This window comes from Haliotis cracherodii, unplaced genomic scaffold (assembly GCF_022045235.1).
Source record: "Haliotis cracherodii isolate W230 unplaced genomic scaffold, xgHalCrac1.p SCAF_1, whole genome shotgun sequence".
Taxonomy (NCBI): Eukaryota; Metazoa; Mollusca; class Gastropoda; order Lepetellida; family Haliotidae; genus Haliotis; species Haliotis cracherodii.
In genome coordinates, this window is record NW_027266264.1 from 14,663,686 (window position 1) to 14,680,484 (window position 16,799).

General features: G+C 42.1%; 1 protein-coding gene across 1 annotated transcript in view; it reads left to right on the plus strand.

The window, feature by feature from the left end:
- LOC139473448 (tetratricopeptide repeat protein 39C-like) overlaps positions 1 to 9,678 on the plus strand; it is a 43,355-nt gene extending 33,677 nt beyond the window's left edge. The window contains exons 9-14 of the mRNA XM_071256032.1: positions 1,008 to 1,117; positions 2,392 to 2,515; positions 4,929 to 5,026; positions 5,878 to 5,982; positions 6,980 to 7,018; positions 8,712 to 9,678. Coding sequence (XP_071112133.1) covers positions 1,008 to 1,117; positions 2,392 to 2,515; positions 4,929 to 5,026; positions 5,878 to 5,982; positions 6,980 to 7,018; positions 8,712 to 8,828 — 593 coding nt within the window. The 3' untranslated portion in view covers positions 8,829 to 9,678. The remainder of the gene's footprint in view (positions 1 to 1,007; positions 1,118 to 2,391; positions 2,516 to 4,928; positions 5,027 to 5,877; positions 5,983 to 6,979; positions 7,019 to 8,711) is intronic.
- The last annotated feature ends 7,121 nt before the right edge of the window (positions 9,679 to 16,799 follow it).

Genomic DNA, 16,799 nt, shown 5'->3' on the forward strand with positions numbered 1-16,799 from the left:
GAAAGACTTACGGTAATTATTTACAGATCGCTGTCACAAAGCTGGAATATTGCAGAGAGTGCAGCATTAAGCAATAAACAAGCAAACAAACTTAAGAATGATGAACAGGGATGTGGATGTATCAAGATTGTGAACTTGTCTCTAGACAAGTAAACAGTAAGACTCACTTGTCACGAGACATAGTCTACTTGTCCAGATTATGAACCATATAAAGTGTCACATAATAAGGATGTACAGATATTTAGTCCATTGCTTGTCTGTAATCAGATGAATACCACATGTTTGAGCAGCCAGTGTACCCTGCCATGATTTCTTACAATAAGATCAGGGGTGGGCCTAGCGCTAAAAGTGTTCGCTCGTCACGCCGAAGCGCCAGGTTCGATTCCCGACATGGGTACAATGTGTGAAGCCCATTTCTGGTGTCCCCCGCCGTGATATTGCTGGAATATTGCTTAAAGACAATAAGATCATGTGAGTGAAAGACTTCCAAGACTGTTGCCCAGCTGAATCTCTAGCTGCATCTGTTTGATGTGTTCAGAGCTCCAGATAACTTTTTGAGCAATTGAGTTTTTACTCAAGGGTTTCTATTTTAATTGGGTTCTTACATTCTTCATTGGGTAACCAATATTTTTGTCACCCATCTATTCATCACTCTATTTGATTTTTCTCAAAATAAGTAAACGTTTTGAGATTTTGAAAAAAATGAAATAATGGTTTAGATGTATATAATGGTTTTAAATATAGGCTAGACTTGGAAAGTACATTAGCATGTAATTGTGTTTTGGAAATTAGCTCTGTTGTACGTATGTTTAAAAAGCTTCTCTCCGTATTTATGTGTGCTGTTTTCAACAATTAAGTTTTTCATTTTAATGCATGCATTTCTGTACGCAAATTAATTGAAAGTAATTGGGCTTTGAATAGTTTGGGGGGTATTTTATGCAAATATGCAGCTTATCTGTAGGTCTGCTGTGTTGAATGTGACAACCGTGTCTGTGTCTGTGTCCCAGTGTGTCTAGGAGCTCAGGGAGATGTAGACAAGGCTTATGAAATCCTGAAGGAGGTTCCGGGGCTTGTGAAGAAGAAAAACAACCAAATAGAGGCGTTTGTTGGGCGCAGGGTAAGTCACTTGTTAGTCTTCTCCATCTTCCCAAGCCATTTACAGATATGTCACCATGTCAAAGTTCCCAAGCAATCTACAGGGCTTAGATGGGCTTCAAAAGTCTGGAATATAGATTCTTCTTGAAAATGTTACTGTGACTTGAAATTACCTAATCAATCCTCAGAGGTACACTAAAAGGTAAATATACCTTTCATAGTTTGAAAAAAACTCATACTGACCTGTTAAAATGTCCTGAGAAAACATGACACATGTACCCCAACACATGGTCAGTTTCCCTCGGGGCCAGGGTGGCCTAGTTGTCTAGGGTGCAGGAATTCACTGTGCAGAGTTGTGTCCCTGAGGTATACCATGATGCTATGATACGGTTTCAAGTCACACATTTGCCCTGATTATGATCATGATTACAGTCTGTGTCACTTTTGGCTTTCTTTCCAAATTATTCTGAGATCCATCTGAAATACTGCTTAATATAGCATAAAATGCAACTTACTCATTCGTTCATTATCCCCCAACCCAACAAACTCAAAAACCGTTGAATACTTTCTTACAAACCTTTGCATGTCTACCAGGCACATACTAAACTGGTGCTTTTTGATATTTATCACTTTTAGACATTTTTTTTTTAGAATTTCCATTGCAGCTATTTTGACTTGGGCTAAGAGAAATGTTGGGTCAGTTACCTGGTTTGGGACCATAGCATGTTAAAATGGGCGGGCGATATAGATGACTTCATCGACTATACGCTTGTTCATCCTTGCTGTGTAATCACAGTGGTAGTTTGGATGAGATGTTTGATTTTCGCTAAAAAAAGATTAGGGACTTTATCATTCTTTGCAGTGATTAAATATTTGTTTGAAAAGGGTTCTTGCTATTACTTCCTGCTATAGGATTAAACCGGTTCTCATGATGTAACTGTCATAGATATATGCAGCGGTGAGAATCTTCCGCGAATCCGCCAATTTCCGAGAATTGTAGTGACCACAAATTTAATAAAATCTGATGGCTTTAAGGGGGTGAAGCCCCTTCATTGAAAAGAAGTTTAAGCTGAAAAGGAAAGTATCCATTCTCATCCCTGTTTATGCTGAAGTAGCATTGCTGCCCTGGTAGGCAAGTCATGGTCATAATGCTAATTGTGCGATTCTGCTATCATTTTTCACCAATCATCTCTCTTCTGGAAAAGGTATTAATGAGTTTTCAAACAAACATGTTGACAAATGTAAGTGGAATCAAATATAATTGTGTTCACTAATGAGCTGATTTGCTCTGTCCAGGCTGAGAAGTTCAAGAAGGTGCCGCCCACACAGGAGCAGTGCCGCCTGCTGACCCTGGAGCTGGTGTTCCTGTGGCACGCCCTGCCCACCTGCACCCATGAGGAACTGAAACCCATGCTGGACGGTAGGTACAGGCCACAGTAGGAGGGGTGGTACAGGCCACAGTAGGAGGGGTGGAACAGGCCACAGTAGGAGGAGTGGTACAGGCCACAGTAGGAGGGGTGGTACAGGCCACTGTACGAGGGGTAGGTACAGGCCACAGTAGGAGGGGTTGTACAGGCCACAGTAGGAGGGGTTGTACAGGCCACAGTACGAGGGGTAGGTACAGGCCACAGTAGGAGGGGTGGTACAGGCCACAGTAGGAGGGGTGGTACAGGTCACTGTACGAGGGGTAGGTACAGGCCACAGTAGGAGGGGTTGTACAGGCCACAGTAGGAGGGGTTGTACAGGCCACAGTAGGATTGGTGGTACAGGCCACAGTAGGAGGGGTGGTACAGGCCACAGTAGGAGGGGTGGTACAGGCCACAGTAGCAGGGGTGGTACAGGCCACTGTAGGAGGGGTAGGTACAGGCCACAGTAGGAGGGGTGGTACAGGCGACAGTAGGATGGGTGGTACAGGCCACTGTAGGATGGGTGGTACAGGCCACAGTAGGAGGGGTGGTACAGGCCACTGTAGGAGGGGTGGTACAGGCCACAGTAGGAGGGGTGGTACAGGCCACAGTAGGAGGGGTGGTACAGGCCACTGTAGGAGGTGTGGTACAGGCCACTTTAGAATGGGTGGTACAGGCCACTGTAGGAAGGGTGGTACAGGCCACAGTAGGACGTGTGGTACAGGCCACAGTAGGAGGTGTGGTACAGACCACAGTAGGAGGGGTGGTACAGGCCACAGTAGGAGGGGTAGGTACAGGCCACAGTTGGAGGGGTGGTACAGGCCACAGTAGGAGGGGTGGTACAGGCCACAGTAGGAGGGGTGGAACAGGCCACAGTAGGAGGGGTTGTACAGGCCACAGTAGAAGGGGTGGTACAGGCCACAGTAGGAGGGGTGGTACAGGCCACAGTAGGAGGGGTGGTACAGGCCACAGTAGGAGGGGTGGTACAGGCCACAGTAGAAGGGGTGGTACAGGCCACAGTAGGAGGGGTGGTACAGGCCACAGTAGGAGGGGTGGTACAGGCCACAGTAGGAGGGGTGGTACAGGCCACAGTAGGATGGGTGGTACAGGCCACAGTAGGAGGGGTTGTACAGGCCACAGTAGGAGGGGTGGTACAGGCCACAGTAGGAGGGGTTGTACAGGCCACTGTAGGAGGGGTTGTACAGGCCACTGTAGGAGGGGTGGTACAGGCCACTGTAGGAGGGGTGGTACAGGCCACAGTAGGAGGGGTGGTACAGGCCACAGTAGGAGGGGTGGTACAGGCCACAGTAGGAGGGGTGGTACAGGCCACTGTAGGAAGGGTGGTACAGGCCACAGTAGGAGGGGTGGTACAGGCCTCTGTAGGAGGGGTGGTACAGGCCACTGTAGGAGGGGTGGTACAGGCCACTGTAGGAGGGGTGGTACAGGCCACAGTAGGAGGGGTGGTACAGGCCGCAGTAGGAGGGGTGGTACAGGCCACTGTAGGAGGGGTGGTTCAGGCCACTGTAGGAGGGGTGGTACAGGACACTGTAGGAGGGGTGGTACAGGCCACAGTAGGAGGGGTGGTACAGGCCACTGTTGGAGGGGTGGTACAGGACACTGTAGGAAGGGTGGTACAGGCCACAGTAGGAGGGGTGGTACAGGCCACAGTAGGAGGGGTGGTACAGGCCACAGTAGGAGGGGTGGTACAGGCCACAGTAGGATGGGTGGTACAGGCCACTGTAGGAGGGGTTGTACAGGCCACTGTAGGAGGGGTGGTACAGGCCACAGTAGGAGGTGTGGTACAGGCCACTGTAGGAGGGGTGGTACAGGCCACTGTAGAAGGGGTTGTACAGGCCACAGTAGGAGGGGTAGGTACAGGCCACTGTAGGAGGGGTGGTACAGGCCACTGTAGGAGGGGTGGTACAGGCCACAGTAGGAGGGGTGGTACAGGCCACAGTAGGAGGGGTGGTACAGGCCACAGTAGGAGGGGTGGTACAGGCCACAGTAGGAGGGGTGGTACAGGCCACTGTAGGAGGGGTGGTACAGGCCACTGTAGGAGGGGTGGTACAGGCCACAGTAGGAGGGGTGGTACAGGCAACAGTAGGTGGGGTGGTACAGGCCACAGTAGGAGGGGTGGTACAGGCCACAGTAGGAGGGGTGGTACAGGCCACAGTAGGAGGGGTGGTACAGGCCACAGTAGGAGGGGTGGTACAGGCCACTGTAGGAAGGGTGGTACAGGCCACAGTAGGATGGGTGGTACAGGCCACTGTAGGAAGGGTGGTACAGGCCACTGTAGGAGGGGTGGTACAGGCCACTGTAGGAAGGGTGGAAGTTCTTGTCAAATTAATACAGGCTAAAATTTGCTTCTACCCTGTCATCAAAGAAAAGTAGTTTAAGATTCTGTCATTTGTCTGTTGTGTGTTCCAGTGTGTGACATGCAGACTGACCACAAGGTCTACCACCTGAAGTGTCTGGTGGAGGGCTCCATCTACAAGGAGCTGGGTGAGGAGGAGATGGCAGTGCAGGTAGGTTGGCCATGTGTTGACAGTGTCCGATGTATGTGTTGATAGTGTCTGCTGCATGTGTTGACAGTGTCTGCTGCATGTGTTGACAGTGTCTGATATATGTATTGGCAGTGTCTGCTGCATGTGTTGACAGTGTCTGCTGCATGTGTTGACAGTGTCTGCTGCATGTGTTCACAGTGTCTGATATATGTATTGGCAGTGTCTGCTGCATGTGTTGACAGTGTCTGCTGCATGTGTTGACAGTGTCTGCTGCATGTGTTCACAGTGTCTGATATATGTATTGGCAGTGTCTGCTGTATGTGTTGACAGTGTCTGATATATGTATTGGCAGTGTCTGCTGCATGTGTTGACAGTGCCTGCTGCATGTGTTGACAGTGTCTGATATATGTATTGGCAGTGTCTGCTGTATGTGTTGACAGTGTCTGATATATGTATTGACAGTGTCTGCTGTTGACAGTGTCTGCTGCATGTGTTGACAGTGTCTGCTGCATGTGTTGACAGTGTCTGCTGCATGTGTTCACAGTGTCTGATTTATGTATTGATAGTGTCTGCTGTATGTGTTGACAGTGTCTGCTGCATGTGTTGACAGTGTCTGCTGCATGTGTTGACAGTGTCTGATATATGTATTGGCAGTGTCTGCTGCATGAGTTGACTGTCTGCTGCATGTGTTGGCAGTGTCTGCTGCATGTGTTTACAGTGTCTGATATATGTGTTGACAGTGTCTGCTGTATGTGTTGACAGTGTCTGCTGTATGTGTTGACAGTGTCTTCTGTATGTGTTGACAGTGTCTGCTGCATGTGTCGACAGTGTCTGATATATGTATTGATAGTGTCTGCTGTATGTGTTGACAGTGTCTGAAGGAGGCGCTGGCTCGGCACCAGGGGATAAAGGATGACTACCATGTTCCGGCCTTCACCCTGTTTGAGCTGGCCTCTATCTACATGAAGACCCCAGAGGTATGAGCCCATCAGCAACAGGGGCACTGTGTTTAGAACTTTCTGATATTCTAAAAAATTAAGATCTTTATTTCACAGTAAATTGAGGTGTATATGTTGTCCCCTGCAAGCCAGGGTTCAAGATCTACTCCCTGTTCCTTGTGGGGGCACGGGTCGCACTGCCACCTAAGGCGTTGCAATTCACTGTGCAGAGCTGAGTCCCTTGGGCATGCCAGAAACCTATGATTGTGGGTTTGAATCCTCATTCGCCCCGATTATGTTTCTAGGCTTGTATTGTGGATTTCACGTCTGAGACATGCATCACTTCTGGCTTTCCTCATCACATTAAGCTGACACGCCTTGATATAACTGGAATACTGTTCAAAGCGGTATTAAACCCGACTCACTCACTCATCCTTTTCCTTGCCTATATCTCTGGGAGTTGATGATAGACCTCCTCCACTTGCAAACTACATAACATGCTGGTGGTGTTCCAGCTTCAAAGAGGGGAGGGGAGACATATTGTTTCTACTGTTCAACATATTTCAACGGAAACTTGGGATATATCCATTGCTCATCAGCTTTTTGCTATTTTTAATTTTTTCTAAATTTTCTTTTGTGAGGTTTCCATGGAAACAATTTTAACTTAGTTTCAAACAACTCTAGGCTTTTTTTCTGAGCCATAACTCTCACACTAATGGATGTTTTTTGCATGAAACTATACATGTGCAATGGCCCTATTGCCTTTTCATAATTTTTTTCAGTATCCTTTATTTCTTGTGTTTCCATGGAAACAATTTGAACTTTGTCTCAAACAAGTAGCATTTGTTTCAGCCACATCTCTACAGCTTATGAATATGTCTGCATGAAACCGTTATCTTTCCAGTCTATATTTTGCTCTTATTGTTATTATTTTTGCAAACACATTTGCAGTTACAACTGGAACTAACGTATAAAAAGAAATGACAGGGAAGACACATGGTTTTGAGTAAAAACACATTCCAATATGTCATTGCAGATGGTTGGCGAAGCAAAGGCCTGCCTCCAGAAGATCAAGGTCAGTGTCTAGTTATTCTCACTTTTACCGGTACGGCTGAACCATGTTTGAGGACACCGAGGCCCTGAACATGTAAAGGGTCAATCAATTTGAGAAGTGTTAAGGCTGTACAGAGTGTAGATGTTGTTTATTCGTCTTTACTGGTACACACAAATGACAAGACCTGCAGAGTCTAAAAATTGGCAGGGCTTATGAAGTAATTCAATGCCAAAACAATACTTGACAGAGTTATGTGTGCAGAACAAATGTGTGTGATATATAGGATTCAAAACAAGTAATAGAACGCCTGATTCTTTCATATGACTTTATTTAAACGGATATGACGTCGATGGTTGAAGCTTTGTTTGTAAACAGTAGTCGATAACCCCTGAGCTTACTCGGCTGTGCTCGCCTTATTCCGTTTCTGCTCTAGAGACCTCACAGACGGTGTAGGCTTATCACGTGACTGGACTTTTCTCTTGTGTGTAAACAAACGCACTTATTCTGAAATAAGGACAGACAGGCCTAATGCAAGCCTTTCGGTGCTCTTTACCTAGTGTTTTTCAAAATTATATAGCTATACTACTACAACAGCGACAATGAGGTGCATGACAATATAGGTTACACATCTAAGTGGCCGTAATCGCTAGCTCTCCGTAGGGCTTCAGTGACAGGACATGGAGGATAAATATGCAAATGAAAATAGTTTTTCACGTATTAGGATATTTTCTCAATGAAAGTTAAACATTTCATGATGAATGACTCATCCAAAATGAAACAGATAAAAAACACGTGAATGGACTGTGTAAGATGTGATGATGTGACAGAGGTACTCAGATGGCCACAAGGATTCCTAGGTAGGAGAGTTAATTGGCTTCATACGACAGAGGCATATATTTTAATCTAGGCTTTGATAAACACTGGCTTCAAATCTAATCAAGATGTTTTTTAAAATAACAAGACTGAAGCCAGTTTACTCTGCACAGCTCTTGCGTTGTCGAATTCACTATGCGGAGCTCTATTTGTTCTGGGTTGATAATTGAATCTGGCTTGTGACGTCTCATTTAAATTATGTCATGTAGGATTAAAAAACACGAGGAACCATCATCGTACTGTCCTTTTAATCTGTTATTCCATAGTTTGTGTGTTGTTTAAAGCCGCACTCAGCAATATTCCAGCTATATGACGGCAATCTGTAAATAATTGAGTCTGTACCAGACAATCCAGTAATTAATATCATGAGCACCGATCCACGCAACTGGGATTGATGAAATGCATCAACCAAGTCAGCGAGCCAGACCACCCAATCCCTATGTTGCCTCTTACGACAAGCATAGTCACCTTTTACGGCAAGCATGGGTTGCTGAAGACCTCTTCTACCCCGGAACTTCAGGGGTCCTGTTATTCCATGACAGATTGACAATAGTCATATGAAAGAATCTGGTGTACTTCAGGAATATGATACACTACTCAAAAAAAGTTTAAGAATGGCATGACAGATTTGTTATAGTATTTTAAAGAAACATGTGCTCCTGAACTTTCTTTGAGCAGTATATAATCTGTACAAAATATTTGGATCAGCCTTTGCATGCAGGAAAACCCACTTTTTCACAAGTGCGTTTCAGTGCATCTTCAACAAAATTGTGTCCTCATCATTATTCGTATCTGTTCCTTTCTGAATCAATTTGAAGGCCAGTCTGATTTTTTTCTTCAGGATAATTTCAAAGATTATGATTTTGAGAATCGCCTGACTGTTCGTGTGAACAACGCCTTGAAGGAGTTGAAGCGCCGGTCCCAGGAGGCTGGTGTGGACAAGAAGGGCAAGAGCTAACTGACAGTGTCATACTATTTCGCGTACATATCCAGGACTGAGTGAGTTATCTCCCTTGCATATCAAATCATTCTCCAAGACAGGTAGCCTGTGATTGACCACATTGATAAACCTGGTCAGAGAGACGATTTGTAGCAGTTTAGAATTATATTGTGTCTTATATCTAAGGTCTTGATAAATAGAAAAGCTTTATTGGTAGATTAGTTGTAGCTCCAGGAATATGATACCAGTTAATATTTTGAAAATGGTGATTTGATTATTTCTGGTGACTGTTTGATGTCGTCTAGTAAATTCTGTATGTCAGAATAAGTGCCACTTTCTGAGGCACATTTGGTAAATAATCCTTGGTGAAAATATTATACTTCAATGCAGAACATTGACATTATTCTTGGCATTTTATCCCTTGTCACTTTTACAGTGTTGCTATTTTGTATTATTATCATACTGCTACAGAAGTTTAAGTTTTAACTGTGGAGCATATTCCTCACCTATTCCATGTGTTTACCTGAAGTTGAGTCAGTAAATATTTCAAGATTAAACAGCTTGTCTTGTGGTCTTCCCCAGAACATTGAACCAAAGCAAGGGGAATAACTCATACAGTTTTACAACCTTCAGAACCCATGGTCTTCCGTCAGTATCAATGTTTTGTTTACAAAGTTTTAGTCAACTGTGAATATTTTACTACTCTATTTATGTGAGCACGATACAGTGTACGGTTCTTGCCTATGTATTGTGTGTACAGTGTACCAGTTGACACATTTCATTGTTGAACAACACCAGACTTTGATTTGTGTAGCTTTCAGTCCTTTGATTACTTCCGATATCATGTTGAATAAAGTCTTGATTATGTCGAACTGTCTTGCTTGGAAGTAGGGGACAACAGGGTTAATAACGACCAATACTCTTTTTGTGAGAAATAATTTGTGATGAATCAGTTGTTGTGAATGTTGTTTGTTGAACATTGAGTCGTGTTGGTTTGTAGCTATTGCTTGTGCCCTGTCCACTAAAGGCATCAAGTCCCAAAGTCTCATTGTATGGCTTTGAAAATTATTTTTACCTGAATAACCTTCAAAATATACGGGGTTGAATATGAATGATATTTATGAAGTAAAAATTTGTTTGGAGGTAGAAAGGTATTTAACATTGCTTATGAGAACTTTTGATGATTTTATGGGAGGACACGAAAATTTGTATGGTAGTATTATTTGCAGTATCAGGTTAATTGAGTATTGTTTTCATGATACAAGCATAATATAGGTAGGGACTTAGATCTATATCAGACCCTCTGTTCTGTGTCATTTTGCCCATCCATGGTACATCTTAAGAGACTTAATGAATAATAATAAACTTAAATCTTGTTTAAAAGAAACTGAAGCTAAACAATCTCTTGAAAATCAGATCTTGTACTCCGATACAATGCCTGTCTGAGTGAAGATCTGCAGACAGAGAAGATCACATCTGGTGAACCATGAGTGAACTATGACCCCCCCAATCTAAATAAAGGATACATGGTTTCTTGAGCCAATCAAAAGTCAGCATTCGAAACCACTTTCACCAATATCTGCCATCTTCCTATCTTCATAGACACATGACACATAACAGTATATATTTTTATAAACTTGTGTATGTTCATAATTTGCGTTAGTTGTGTAAGGAAGCAGATAACATGGCTACCGACTGAAGGCAATCAAACGGTGCAAGACTACGCTACAAGTATTTCCTGAAGAATGAATTTCCCACCTGTATCTGCTCATGAGCTCAGTGTTTACACTTGCCCCTACCCGTGACTAGTCAATATGTGAAAGGGCTAGTGGAATGAAAAAAGGCTGCTAGCCACAGAACTTGCTTAATCTCACATAAATCTTTCAAGAATGTATCCATTTATTCCTTACCTTGCCAAATCGTAATGAGACCAAGCATCATTACTTGTAGTGAGTGCTGTGTTGGTTGTAACTCCAAAACTTTGCAGGCGTCTATGCTTGTTGTAAGAGGCAATTAATGGGATCGTCTGGTCGGACTCGCTGACTTGGTTGATGCATGTCATCATATCCCAATTGCGTGTATCGATGCTCATGATGTCAATCACTGGATCGTCTGGTCCAGACGTGATTATTTTACAGACCGCCTTCATGTAGCTGGAATATTGCCGAGTGCAGTGTTAAACAACAAACCAACCAACCAACCCAAACTTTGGGTAGACAATAATCATATCAATTTCTGATTCTGACTTGTAAGTACTAAATGTCACTTTTCATATGTTCATAATATCAATCACTGGTTTGTTTGGTCCAGCCTCCTTTATTCTTTTCATCAGTATGTGACTAAGCCACCACAAGGATCATATAATCATGTATATTATTCCAACTAGTGAATAGAAGACAGGGTGTTTCTATAGCATGTGAATGCTGATACTGTGTCAAGACATTCCGTGGTTGTCCCTAAACACTATGTCTCCAAAGCCATTCCTGTAAAGCCTCCATTCCTTCACGGTAGCTTCTGGATGCCCCTGGGCACATCAAATGTGAACATTTCTCAGGTTCATATCATTGGTTGAAGTCAGTACATTTCATTATTGTTTGAGGTATATATACACACAATTTACAAGAATGTTATATCTTGAGAAAAAACACTGAACTACTGTTTGCATCGATCCAGAAATCTGGTGGTTTAATACCATTTCTTAAGAGCTTCCATTTTGTTTTTGTGTTGTTGATGTTGTGTTTTCTTGGTTTGAGTTGTGAGAATAAGCAATATGTTGAAAGATTTAATATTGTATGTTTTTTTGCTTCAGTTTCTTATGGTCAGGTACCATTAAGTGAACACCTACCACATTATTGTAACTGAAACTACTGTTGAAGAAACCTTAGAAATATCAGGACCTCCAGAACCCACCCGACCCGAGTACCCGAGTTACCCGTCCCAGCCCTAATGATCACATAATTACCTATGATCTGCATCATCTGTGCAGTAGACAACAGCAGCAGGAGGTGACGTTGCACATTGACCAATACACGCATGAACTCCACCTGCACCGCGCACACTCCAACACACTCCCATGTTCATTGCAAATGGATTCACAGACACACCACCAAACACTGTGGGGACACCAATATTTCTGATGTTCGTCAGCAGTAGTTGTTTACATTGTATTTATACCTTCAAACAGGTATGTTTTCTAGGTACATTTGTATAAAGCAGTCTAAGTGCTGTGACTGATGTTAACTGTTACTTAGCTTGTTGCCATATCGCAAAAATTATGCAGATGAGGCGTTAAATTTTTACTCTCTCACTCGACAATTACATAGATTTCTGTAGTAGACTGAACATTGGTATACATGTGACCCATTCGGCTTCATGTATTACTTGTTGCTGGATGTAGTACCATATCAGATGCAATCTCATTAAAATCAGACCTCAGTTCTCGCTACCGCTTAACAGAGATCTGAGGACATCCCATTAGGTGTCACGTCAGAACGACCTTTCATCTGACCAATCAGAGCATCGCTTACCAGATTATGAAAGTGACAGTCGGAATGTGATTTCTAATCATGCCACCTCGAAAACTTTAACTCCAAACGATAGTTACGGGCTTAACGACTGAATCAATACAATGTAGACCATCAAGTAGCCATTCCAGAATCTTCTTTTTGTTTAGGTTTCAAGTTTGTATTCGAGAATTTGTCAAAATATGTTTCGAAGCGTAGTCTCCAATTTGAAATTAGTGCCGTAAAGCACGAGAAAGTTGCCTTCTGATTGGTCATTCCATTGGTCGGTCAAAGTTCGCGCAAGGTCGGTCTGACGTGAGCCGTAATGGGATGTCCTCAGATCTTTGTTTAGCTGTAGCGAGAACTAAGATCTGATTTTAATGAGATTGTATCAGATGCTGCCCCTGGGTTTTACATATCATCCAGGCACTTTTGATTTTGGTTGTCCTCTCTCAAATCTTGTGTATTGTTTTGAATCCTGTAATATTTTGACTTGAGATTTTGGTATTGATTATAGATGGGAGTATTCTTGTTGCTGTGATAGTCACATGGGGTGGGTTGATGCTTCTTCGTGATAGCTCTGTGGTGGTGTAGAAGCCATGGAAACGCGAAGTCTTGGAGCCATGTACACCATGGACATTAAGTATGAGATGAGCAGAGAACCACTGTGAGATCATAGAGGGGACAGGGAATTATTTGGGTGATGTAATGTGAGCTCTCATTGGTCCAAGCGTTCGCGATTATCATTCTGTTAGCACCATGCCCATCCTCGTGGGTTTAACCATGGTGGTAAACGTCTAAGACCTGCATCATTTCGGGATTTCCTGTAAGCTAACACCAAACTCACTCACACTTATGCTTCTGTCCGGAAGCAATCAAGATTTATTGGTGTAATATAACACAACGCTTCATAGCAGCTGTATGTTTTCACAGGAGATGGAGGAATGTAGTGAACACATCAACCTGAAGTATTGACGATGATTGAGATGAAGTAGTATCGCTGTAACGCAGGCTTAGCAGAGAGTATTATTAACGTCTGTTCCATGTTGCTTGCAGTATCTGTTCGACATTACGAATCAGGCAAAGTGTTAGGTGTGATGATGAGATTTTTATTCAAATGTTAGGGATAGTTGTTATGATGGTTATGATTAGGGAATCTTGCATTTAGTTACACATTTGTTTGATTATATTTTTTGGTAACCATGGTAACTAAATGAAAAGATGCTTTGTAAATAATTTGAATTTGTATAGTTTATTTTTGTGTGTTTGTTATGGTGAATATTTTCTTTTTGTTTACATGTCAACCATTTGTTGTTTAAGTTTGATTTATACTTTATGTCAATCGGCGTGGAATTGTTTTCCTGGGGTTTTGTTACTTGTTTGACTGAGATAGTTCATCTCCATGACATCCAACATTGCACTGGTTGTTAGGGTTAAGTGTCACTAACAACTTCACTGAAAAGGTAGCAAACAGAAGATGCATGTATCCAATGTCACATTACACGGTTGCTGAGGCAACAGACATATCAGTTTGACCCAAGTCATCATGAACATGCAAATATCAGCACCATTCTGATTCAGACACATTTAGTGTAACAAGAGGGATGATCGGATTGAACATTTTAGTCAGGCATCGGTTACCTCCCTTTATCGGTACGTGAGACGGTTCGCGCAGTTTCGAAGAAGGTAAACATGTTTCAACGCGATGGCAAATGGGTGTGTGTTGGTGTGCATGAAATAATTCATATATTTTGTAACTCTACGATGAATAAGCTTTTAGAAAATACTACATGTTAGTTTCTGAAAAATATGTACATAGGAGAAAATTGCTGTAAAAAACAGAACATTTTGCTCAATTTTTTCACATTTTTCTCCGAATTCGACCGTTTATTATTTTTCTAATGACATTTTTTTCATATCATACGATAACTAGTATGATTTTCAATGACTCTACGTAATTTTGTTTTATTATTTTCACAAATAACACTTGTAGATACATTTATGTGCAACATGCAGAAATCCGTGGTTGACTGACAGACCGTCACGCATAAGAGTGACCCCTCTCAGGTGATCAGTTTTATCCAGTCTGAAGAGTAGAGATTGTGTGTCAGTGTGCAGAACACAGGCAGATTCTGAGCAACTGCTTTTATCAGTATAAGGGGAACCGTACCTTAGGGGATGCTACCATCGTTGTTTTGCATGGCATGTATAAAGATAACTTGTGTTCAAAGCTGTTACGATTTTTAACTGTTTAAGTAATATATTCAGTTACAACATTTTTGTTGCCGATTCATAAACTGTTTTGACTTCTTTAAAACTTGACATGAGTCAATGACTTATGAAGTGGAAATGGATTTTTCGTCCCCTCAGTTGCTGGTATTAATATTTATAGGGTAAAATATTTGTCAAACTTAGTACAGTACTTGTATCCAGAAGATGTTCAGCTTGTGTACGGGACTTCTTAAAGAGGACTGCCTAGTACTGTGACACAATGCGAGTGAGTGAGTGAGTTGGGTTTTAAGCCGCTTTTAGCAATATTCCAGCAATATATCACGGCGTGGGACACCAGAAATGGACTTCACACAATGTACCCATGTGGGGAATTGAACCCAAACCATCATCAAATCATCTCTGTTCTCGGGTGCAGGATGGTATTTGTGTTGATGTTGACTATCTAGTTACCAAAGACTTTGATTCAGGGTCCCATTGATGTAGAGTGGAAGTGAAAATTCCATCCGAGAAGTGATGAATACACACTGGTTCTGAGTATGGTCTTGTACAGTGGCTGTTGGGGTCAGTGTAGCACAGGCATGGGAGCACAGGTTGTTGTAGCACAGGAATGGGAGCACAGGTTGTTGTAGCACAGGAATGGGAGCACAGGTTGTTGTAGCACAGGTTGTTGTAGCACAGGTACTAGTATTACTTCAGGAAGTATGCACCTCCCATTCCCAAGTATGTAAAACCTGCAGATTTTCTGCACATAATTTGAAGAAAGGATCAGAAAGGTAATATGCCCTTTTATAGGAGCACTGGAATTGACAAATATTATTAGTTAGGCCACCCATTTTTTATTTTTTGTTTCATGTGCCTGCCGCCCCTAATGAAAAGCAGCTGGAAAAGAAATAAACATAAAAATATTTGTTTTTATTATGTCTACCCCGCTAGTAATATAGACCCTCTTATAGAAGATAAAATGTTATATACCGGTAAATTCCATGTCTACATCACTGTCAGTTATTCAAGGAGCCAGCTGCAGTTTTATCTCCACAGTAGAATGACTTTCATATATGTAATTAAATGATTGACATAAGGTAGCTATCTATTTTTTTTGGGACCAACCTTGTGTGGGAAAGTTGGAATAAATCCATGAAACATAGATTTAAATAAGTGTGGAGTACTTAGTGAAAAACCCCTATCTTTTCTACTTTCAAGAGGAAATCTGTGATCTACATCTTCTTGGATTTTAGCTGGGACCAGAGACTTGCTCATTTTCAAAGATAAGTGAATGGCATCTTGAAAACCTCTAAAAAATGTCTTTGCCACACATATTTTGTTCTGTACATTTGGTTATGTCAAAAACAAAAGCCGTTGTTATTTGTAAGAAATTCGAAAAGGTTTGCTCATGTCTTAAGCTATGCAAATTCTGTGGGCCAAATAGGGCCCTGGTACTCATACCCTGTCCTTCACTTGAATAAGAACATGTTCAGTTGCCCTACCTGACATGTGTTCAGTCTGTGTTCAGTCTGTGTTGGCCTGTGTTAGCCTGTGTTAGCACAGTCCTGATGTGTGACACAGCTCAATCTACATACAACTGGGTGTACTACCACTGTGGTAAGTGTCTAATTTATTCAAGCTTTATAGTGTTTGGTGAAGTGAGATTGGCCTACAGCTTTTGTATGATCAGACTTTATATAATTGGTGTATATGTTGTGTGATTTTAAAGAAACTTGTGAACATAAATTAGTATTAAAATGTATCTGTGAACAGTGCTATTTAATGAAAAGTATGTTGTTTTCTACCAATACCATCTTTAAGATATATGTGTATTGCATTGAATTAATAAATGAAAACCTTACCATATGAAGTATCTGGATAAGAATATCATTAGTTATAGTTAAATGGCAATGAATATAATTTGAATAATATTTGACTTTGTTATGATAGTGTCATGAAGACATTGGATATGTTAACCAACGAATACTTCCATTATAACCATTTTGAAATGAAATGCTAGTTAGCATTTGAACAAGTACATTGTTGAACTGTTCTGTTCCAATAGAAGATGTTGTTTGGGCTTATGATGTATTCATGCACACCAAGGGATGACCCAGTAGTCTTCATGTGTAGAGTTGTGTCCCTCTCCAATACCAGGATTTGCAGGGAATAGGTTCAAATCCCATACCTTCACCTTTGACCTTGATCTGTTTCCACCATCGAAGACCTGAATTACTCCTGGCTTTCCTCCCACACAATCTCATTAAAATCA